Source organism: Zophobas morio, unplaced genomic scaffold (genome assembly GCF_036711695.1).
Source record: "Zophobas morio isolate AGI-343-1 ecotype UQ-CSIRO unplaced genomic scaffold, CSIRO_AGI_Zmor_V1 ptg000008l, whole genome shotgun sequence".
Lineage (NCBI taxonomy): Eukaryota > Metazoa > Arthropoda > Insecta > Coleoptera > Tenebrionidae > Zophobas > Zophobas morio.
Window position 1 is genome coordinate 13443866 of NW_026972113.1, and position 9204 is coordinate 13453069.

The 9204-nt window shown below is 41.8% G+C and overlaps 3 protein-coding genes across 44 annotated transcripts in view; 1 reads left to right on the top strand and 2 right to left on the bottom strand.

Annotated features, from left to right (window-relative positions):
• Window positions 1–5134, bottom strand: part of LOC135125418 (modifier of mdg4-like) — a 43115-nt gene extending 37981 nt beyond the window's left edge. For 34 of the 42 annotated variants that reach the window (XM_064051028.1, XM_064051006.1, XM_064051009.1 and 31 more), the window contains exons 1-3: window positions 4968–5132; window positions 4444–4809; window positions 3963–4386 (exon numbers count right to left, since the gene is read on the bottom strand). In XM_064051028.1, the coding sequence (XP_063907098.1) occupies window positions 3963–4386; window positions 4444–4800 (781 nt within the window). In that variant the 5' untranslated portion in view covers window positions 4801–4809; window positions 4968–5132. Of the gene's footprint in view, window positions 1–30; window positions 240–307; window positions 446–492; window positions 712–765; window positions 943–989; window positions 1150–1196; window positions 1394–1441; window positions 1529–1579; window positions 1691–3144; window positions 3254–3962; window positions 4387–4443; window positions 4810–4967 lie in introns of those variants that run through there. The other 8 variants (XM_064050992.1, XM_064050993.1, XM_064050988.1 and 5 more) reach the window with 7 other exon arrangements.
• Window positions 5135–5236: 102 nt separating this feature from the next.
• LOC135125421 (cyclin-dependent kinase 2-like) lies at window positions 5237–7621 on the top strand. The gene is made up of 5 exons (XM_064051036.1): window positions 5237–6047; window positions 6319–6529; window positions 6872–7144; window positions 7198–7401; window positions 7450–7621. The coding sequence occupies exons 1-5, from the start codon at window positions 5923–5925 to the stop codon at window positions 7576–7578; spliced, it is 942 nt and encodes a 313-aa protein (XP_063907106.1). The 5' UTR covers window positions 5237–5922; the 3' UTR covers window positions 7579–7621.
• Window positions 7575–9128, bottom strand: LOC135125420 (uncharacterized). Its single transcript, XM_064051035.1, has 2 exons — window positions 8836–9128; window positions 7575–8789 (listed from the first exon to the last, which is right to left on the bottom strand). Exons 1-2 carry the CDS (start codon window positions 8981–8983, stop codon window positions 7612–7614), a joined length of 1326 nt encoding a protein of 441 aa, XP_063907105.1. The 5' UTR covers window positions 8984–9128; the 3' UTR covers window positions 7575–7611.
• Window positions 9129–9204: the final 76 nt, after the last annotated feature.

The window sequence follows — 9204 nt, forward strand, 5'->3', positions numbered from 1 at the left end:
CACGCTACCTCAACTCATGCAACCACTCACCAATTTGGAAAAATTGTGCGACTTTTGTAAAAATCTTTCGAAATCTTGTAGATCTTGCAACGTTTGAACAGGCAAATTTAACAACGACTTGTTCACACCAGGCTCTTCCGTTTTAACAACGATAGGCATATGCAACTTTCTCTCTCTTGCACATTCTTCGCTCTTTGCGCAAACCCCGCTTTCGACTTTCACGACTTTGATAGCTGCAACTGAAGGCAACGTTTATGCAACCATAAACAGAAAAATGAACGGAACTGGTACGAGTCAAACTCCGACGTACTAAAAAACTTTATTGAGTAGTAAACACACAACTTTTTTTCTATTCACATGTTAAATACTCATAGCGATTTGCCTCCACCTGCGCATCGACGACACGACTTTTCTGTATGGACAGAGCTCCGCGCCTTCCGGGTTTCTACAAGAAGTGGTCACAAACGATCGCTAGTTCGACTCACAACTTACAGTATGGCGGCGCCTTCGTAAATCTGCTTCAACGGCGCCGTCGGCCGACAATCCGTGTGCGTTTTAAGAACAGCCAAAAAGTCGTTTTTAACCACCGAATCTTTGAACGGAGGGTGGTTGTGCTCCCTGCGCAAAATGACGTCATTCACCGTACCCCCGATCGGGATCTGCGCCCTCGCTTTACAAGAAAGTCTTTTATACTCAGAGCAAATCAAGTATCTATAAATACAAAATATTTTGAAACGAGGAAATATGTAGTGAAAATTAGTAATCTACTCTAAAGTACGTTTTATTGTGACGTAAAAATACCGAAAATACGATTTGTACATCTACAAGTTTATCCTGTTTCGATTTGCTTTTTCATCCTCGAGGGGGCGTACTTGAGCCAGGCTTTAATGCAATCCTCGACCTCTTTTTCGGTGTATTTCGAATTGCTTTGTTTTACGGCACCTACCACAAACGCTCTAGAAAAGGCGACACCTTACCCAGATACTTACTGACCACCACGTTCCTCAATAACAACGTATTGAAAGCTTTTTTGTTTCGATGGCCGCAGAAATTGTAAGTCGTCGCTAGCTCGTCGCTTAAACAGCGCTTCATGATTTTATTCGTGACCGAAGTCACGGTCGATCCTCCCAGTCTTGACAAGTAAAACGTCTGCAATCCGACTCGCAACATAAGGAAACCACGCCCAATCTACCCACCATGTCCGAGAAATTACCCGGCTCCATTAAATACGTCTCTAGAGCCGTCAAATCGTCGCTCGTTTTGACTGGCAAACCCACCGGCGGCTCTATACACAAATCCGTAGTCAAGCTAGCCTGCAGCTTCAACAAACTCAACATTTCTCGGTTTTGTTGGGTCAGTATTCGAAGCTGGTCGACAACGGAATGAGAACTCTCTTAAAAGAAACACGTCAGGTTGAATCGATAGTGTGAAAAGAGTGTACCAAAATTGAGTTTGCTATCGGAAGGAATTGACAAGTTGTCGATGAAATTTATGAAGCCACTGGAAGGCGACATATCGTCTATGATACCTATCAACACAAAGGATTAATCTGGGAAGTATTGGATCGGTAACGCAGCACCTAGCTCTTTTTTTCCTTTAATCATGAGCGGTTTGTGAACCTTTTGTCCAGAATTTTCGGTGCTTTCGTCTTTTCCTGGCGATTTCGGCGTGTTTTTGACTTTAAAATCATCTGAAAAAACAGACACCGGGTCAGTGACAACTGGATACAACTCTGTTACAAATAAGAACGTCCGCGGATTTAAGAATTTGCGACTAAGGTTATAAACGTGAAGTGTAAATGTATTTATTGGTTAAATGGGTAACAAGCGATAGAAAAACAAACAAATCGTGATTTTCAAGTTTTCTTTAGCCATTGTGTACCTAAAACAACTCCCGCAGCGTCATCGACCGCTTCAAGATGCATTCACCTTGACATTCTTGGACGTTGAACAATTTCCATGTTTGTCAAGCTTATGAAACGGTTATTGAGCAACCAAGTTAATTTACGCAGGAATCCTTTACTATTACATCTGCGATTACTTTTTTATTCAAAGATTTTAATTCTGAAGTTTCAAAACAAAACTTGTTCAAGCGATTTAATTTTTTGAATTTCCCGCGCCAATAATTGCCATGCGTAGACATAACCTATGAAATTCTAGTTTTAAAACCGTTCTAGTTAAATCTTCAACATTACTAACTTTCCAAGCTGGAATTACATGATTTTATTTTTAACTTTACCTATTTCAAAGGTCTTTGTAACACCCAGGAAGTCATTGCTTCTACGACCATCACATCAAATATGAATTCAAAAAAACAGCGTCCTATGCTTGGTTTTAATAAGAATATCTTAGCAAATTTAGCAGTGACGTCAGTAACTTTTTAGTGGGGGCAAATATATCGAAATTGACAGACACATTGCAACATTGAAAGAACATTAGTTTTACTACGAAATCAGCCCATTTTGATTGAATCAATTAAATTTTTGAAATGATCTGTGCGAAAAAAAAGCGTGAATTCTAACGAAATTTACTCAAAAAAATTTTGAAGTGACGTCATCTAGTTTTTAGTGGGGATGACTGCCATCTTTACAACAACCAAAAACTGACGCTCGAGGAGTGAAAATAGAATTGATTAGACCCGAATATACTATATATTTATTTTTTTACGACTTTCTAACGGGTCCAGATTTGATAGAGTACGATGTAGCAACTCATCAGCTGGAAACTTCTCTTAAAACTTGAACTCCATTCCACGTGGTTCGACTTTTTTTTTTTTACTAAAAATCTGTTTACGTGTGAATTTCGGCTCTCATACATGCACTCGATAAAATTTTCAATTCAATATTTTGACACAGCGCATGTATGAGGGCCAATTATTTCTCGTTTAAGAACAAATTCACTTACCTTTTAGCCGCCAATTATGCTTTCGTTTCGCTTCCAAATATCTCATTACCTCGATTAATTTTTAGCTTCTTTTAAATATTTTTGTGATCTTTGGGAGTGGGGAAAGGGAACTACCTACCACCTACGCATCAGCATCACCTCTTAAATAAGCAATCAATCAGCACTAAACCAAAAATAAACACCTAGATTCACAATCACTTCGATATTTTTACGTCACAAAATCTACCGCGTAAATACTTACCGCATCTTTGAATCTTTCTTTACCGTATTCTGATGATACGTAAACCCATTAATAATAATGCCACTCTTCAAAAACCTCGGAGTATACTCCACAGGAACACTTTTACCATCTAATAATAACAAAACACGTCAGTCATTTCAAAAGAAAACGCGCGATTTTACGCCATGGTAGGGTGTACCGCAAAATATAAACCCAAAAAAGCGAATTTCTATTTTTAGAAATTCATAAAATGTTCGCAAACACCTACCAACAAGTTGATCCACTGTTCGTTCACTGGAAGAAATCTTCCAGTTAACAAAATCGGCGCCGAAATTGCAGTTAAAAATTTAACCGCAAGCACACTTCACACACTGTCACAACAACACAAAGAAACGTTTATAAACATAAACGTTCAAACGACAAACATGATACAAAATACAACAAGAACAAATTGGAAACAATATTGCCTACTATGCCGTAGAATCGCAAACAATGTACACAAAATGTATAATCGTGGAGTGTCCACAAAATTCACTCTTGTATAATTACAAACAACGAGAAAACGAGCATCAAATTTTGTAAACACTCACTTACTGCGCATAACTGGCTTAAGTTTGAAAACCACGTGACTATCAAAGTGTTGAGAAACTCACTGCTAAGCAAAAAGTGCGCATTCCGATACCGTCCACCGAACTTAATTCGCCGTTTTTAAATATGTGCCTCAAGAATTTAATATAGTTAAAATGTTTCTGAGTCACCCCTCACCCTCTAAGCAGTGCGTCTCTCCCAGTTATGCCCCAGCAAGTCTCCAAAACGTCAAAATCGAAACATCTACATACCTTGCCCTTCTCCGGCCGTTCCGTCAGCGCTGGTCCCAGCCTGGGGCTCCTCGTCCCCGCCCTCCATCATCGAATAGTCCTCATTTCCGTCATCCGCGTTCGTTTCGTCCAAGGGATCGTCCGTAAACGTTTCGTCAGTGTTATCATCAGGTATTGTAACTGTAGATTGACCCTGGTCATACGGTTCCATTTTAAATTGTATTAGATTTTCGTTACTAGGTGCACTAGATACAGCAGCGGGTTCAGTCTTTGCTATTGTTTGTTGTGCACTCGCTTGTTCTGGAACACTTAACCTTGGACGTTTCGCGGGAGGGGTGGGTGTTTGGTGGACCTTCTTGGGTCGCGGGGGCGGGGCGGTCATTTTCGGGGGCTCGATTTCGGCGGGCCGCGGCTCGTCTTGGTCGTTATCACATTCAGCTGAGCCCTGGAACGAACACCGACAATTAATAAACGCTACATACAAAATCGAGAAAATCCTTACGTTTCCGTCTCCCGTGAGTCCCTTGATCTGCAGCGCCTCGGCAGTCTTGATGAAGGTTGTGAGGTTGTCTTGGCTGACTTGCACCTCGCCTTGGTACATGAACTGCAGCAGATCACTCATGGCAATATACGAAACGTCTTTCATAAACACGATCGGGTGTTTGCACGGGTTCATTTTAAAAAGTTCCCGAAAATACGGACTACACACCGAGAGCACCATTTTGTGAGCTTTGAGGTACTTTCCCTCGACCGCCAAAGTCACGTCTACCAGATCTTCGTTCTCCAACAGCGAGTTCATCCCCGAACTCATGTTCTTGTGGAAGTTGTCCCAACATAGCGAAAACTGCTCCGACGCCATGGTCGAAGGCTGCAAACACCAAACACTCATGGTAAAAACTCAAAACTGAACAAAAAGTGTGACCGTAAATCGCATTTTTCGGTTTTCGTGGTCGGCAAAGGACGCCATCATGGCGGCGAGTTCTTGTACGACAAAAGCTCGGTTTTAGAAAAACATACGTAACGTACCTTTATGAAAACGCGTCCTTGTTTACTCCGGAGGTTTTTGCACTGGTTTCCACATTTAACAAAAAATGGAAAGAACTTTTAACGAAAAAAATGACGCGTAGATTTCGTGTGAACTTCTTGTAGAGCTTCCACTGGGAGTTGCAGCGTCCTTCGAAGTGCGCATGCGCTAGATGAATCTGATTGGTCCAGACCCGGTTCCGCGATTGGTGGGAGAGGGTGCGGCTGTCAATCGGTGGGGCGACGTGCGACAAAAACCATGGAGAATAAAAACGGGATTGCTCCAAATCGGGCTAATTTGTTGCTTGGCGGATGGGAAATGTTGGCTTGAGTGGGGTGCGGGGCGATTTGAATTAAATTCGTGTAAAGGAATGTGAAATGTTGGGGTTTCCTGATCGGGACAAGGAGGCCATTTTTTCAACACTGCAACATTTTTTCCGACTAATTTGGTCGTAATTATTGAATCTAGAAAGCTGACAGTTCTTTTGTTTGTTTGTTTTTATGATTTATTTAAATATCGGTACTTGAGGCGACCGTTTGTGCACCAAGTTTGGGTTTATTTAACAATTTGTCGCTCGTTTTTGTTTGAAAACTAGTCTTCTTTTGTAAAATTTAATTTAATTGTAATTTTTGTAGCGACGCGTACCAACCTAGCAACAACAAATCGGATCTCGCTCCGTGCAAGTTGGCAGCGAAATTCACCCTTTTTGTCAAAAACGCAAAAACAAGATGGTCGCTGGTGAAAATTCCGCACGAAAACGCCAAGAAAAGCGATTTTTCTCCAATTTCCCTCCAAGGTTATTATTGATTACATTACCAACCTAATTATCGAATTTCGCAAATTCGCGCATGCGCACTCCATGATAAACACTAATGGCTTCCAAAATGCCCAACGTGAATTTCCCGCTAAATACCTTCCGAGGCTCCGTGTGTTCAAGACGACGAAAAAAAACGAAAAATGAACACTCTGGACAAATTCATCAAGCTGGGGACGGCTGGTGAAGGCACCTACGGCATCGTCTACAAAGCCAAGAACAAAGTGACTGGGAAAAGTGTGGCCCTTAAAAGGATTAAACTCGAAAAGTAAGTAGTAGAGAATTTTCGTTGATATTTTGCCACTTTTCGCTGTTTCGTGCTTCGAGCTGTTTCATTAGGGATGGGCGCTTCTAACTCTACTAATTTAGCAGAATTTTGAGCTGAATCTTGAGGTGCTTACGTTGAGGTGGTCGTAGCACCACATGATTCAGCTTATACTTCAGCTAGCAATCATCACATGTACTAATCCGTAAGTATACTAAAATGGGGGAGCGGGGCTTAAGAAGGAGCGCGAGATAACGGGCTTTGTTGGTTGTAGATTTAGCAAGGATGACCAGACCGAAGGGGTTCCTTCGACCGCGATACGCGAAATTTCCATTCTGAAGGGGCTGCGCCACTCGGCGATCATCGAGCTACAAGATGTGATGTACACCTCCGACAAGCTATATTTGGTTTTTGAGTATTTAGATTTGGATTTGAAGAGGTATCTAGATGGGACCATGAAACCAATGCATAAAGAGTTAATTAGGGTAGGTTTTGCACTGAAGGTAATTGTGCGCTCTTATTAGTCTGAAAAAAGCATTTGCCATTTTTATTGACGAATCTGACAAAAAAACCCGTGACTACATTTTATATACAGGCTGTTTCACTGAGAATTTGCCCTGTCTCAATTTAAGTAGTAAAAAATTCATGTAAGTGCAACTATTTTATTAAAAAACCCCTCTTACATGTCTAATATTGGTACTGGAGGTAATGTGGTCATTTTGATATGTACAATCTAATACTAATGATGTTATCGCATTGTTTTTTCCATCTATTATCAAGTGACGTCATCAATTTTTTGAAGACGATGATCAAAAATTTTTTTCCAGAGTTACTTAAAACAGTTGTGCGAAGGCCTGGCCTACTTGCACACCCACCGAATCCTCCACCGCGACATAAAACCGCAGAACCTCCTCGTGGACAAAGAGGGTCACATCAAAATCGCCGACTTCGGTCTATCTCGGTGTTTTTCGGTCCCCACGAAGTCGTACACCCATGAAGTTGTGACCATGTGGTACCGAGCGCCTGAGCTGCTTTTAGGGTCAAAATTGTACACGAACGGAGTGGATATATGGAGCTTGGGTTGCGTTATGGCCGAAATGGTACTTAGTGCGTTTTACGTAAGGATCATTTTGCCATAATCGAATAATTTTAGTTGATCAAGCGCGCGCTTTTCCCTGGGGACTCAGAGATCGACCAAATCTTCAAAATTTTTAAAATTTTGGGGACCCCGAATGAAGAGATGTGGCCTGGGGTGGGGACGTTACCGCAGTACGAGGTTTCGTTTCCTCAGTGGAAACCGAGCGATTTAAAATTGCATGTTAGTTTTAACGACGCTGAAGAGGAAGAATTTATGAAGGTTTGACTATGATTTAAAAATTGAAATATATTAATATTGGTGTTGTAGATGATGTTAGTTTATGACCCTTTTGTTCGAAAATCGGCTAAGCAGCTTTTAACCGTACCATACTTAAGAAAAGCCAAGTTGACGACACCCAACATGCGACCATTTCCAGACGTATCAGAAGAATACTAGAATTATTAAGTATATTAATTATTAAATAATACATTATGACGAATCTGTTGATCTATCTGAATCATCATTTAAACTGTCTCCTGACTCCTCGCCACTTTGAATTTCCATTTTTTCGTCCTCGTTTCTGTCTTCGCCTTCATCAGACTCCACAACGCTACCACTTTTGTCTTTATTGGTTTCTTCGTCCGTCGTCCACTCGTCGCTGCCGAACATATCGTCCACAAAATCGTCCCCTTGATATTTATATTTGACGTATTCTACGTCATCAATGCGGGTTTTCGCGCCGCCTCCACCGTCCCCATCGCCCTCCTCTCCACCCATAGTGACCTCCAGCGCCCTCACCAGTCTCCTAAACGTCGCACAAATATCCACAATGGTCCTCCCGTTTTCGTCACACTCCTTCAATTCTTCGCCCGACGTACTCTCAATCAAGTCTTCAATCTGTGAAACACACTCCTTCAAAACCAAATACCGTGCTGGAATAGACAAATTCTCGAAATTATCCACATTCAAAATTTTCTTTTGTTCATCTTTAGTTAACACGTAGTTAACATCGGCAGCCGCCGGAAGCAACCCCTGGAGAATGCACCTGTCAATATCCACTCCACCAACGAACGATTTCTCGACAATTGGACACGACACCGACCGAAAATAGTCGCTGCTTTGACAAACCTGACGTTCTAGATTATGATACTCAAACGCGTTGCGAAATTGGGGCTCACACTCCTGCACCCTCTCCGGCGACTTCATTCTACGTACAGGCCTGCGGGCCAGCCGCTTTAGTTTCTCATATTTGATATCAAGGGGCGACGTCTGTGGTTTAGGTTCAACGTTTTCTAACAAAGTTTCGATTTCTCTCTCGGACTCTGACAGTGTTTGCGGGGTTTCGTCAAACGGGGCCTGCTCTCGTTCATCGGGGGTGTATTCCGTGTCTTTGTGAGCGAGATCCTCCAAGTTTAGCACCCCCTGCTGCAGTCGTTCGAGGATTATATTGTAATCTTGGTCCAAGTTTAAAACGACGGATTCTTTGAGGCTCGTATCGCTCGTGTTTTCTCTGGGGAGCTTCACCTGTTTGAGTTTGATGACTTTGGTTTGGGCTGTGGTGGGTTTAAGGTGGATTCGCCGGGTTTTGTCAAAGATGTTGTTAGTGACTTTGGGGTTGTCTACTTCTTCGAAGAAGATGTTGGTGCCGACGCACTCGTCGTAGGAGCCTATGCAGATTGGTTTTAAACGGGTTTAGGTGATTTTGGTACTAACCTTTGAAAAGTAAATCGTTGATTTGGACGACGGGTTCAGGTTTGTGCAAATTGGCGACTCGGAGGAACATCTTGTTGGCGAAGATGCTTGAGGGGATTTTGTCGTTGAATTCTAGGTACACGTACAAGGAGTCGTCAGTGGGCTCCATTTTTAACGAAATAAACAATAACACAGAAGTTGGGTTAGGTTGTAAGTTGTTGTTGAATGTTGAAAGGTCTAGGGGATTTTGGTGCTGACGGTTTACACCGAAACTTTAAATAAAAAACGAAAACATAACAAAAGCGAAAATTTACGTGAAAATTTGACCTTATTGATTTTTTTTGTATTATAATAACACGCCACGTTTATTTTATAACCCCTTATGTGCAA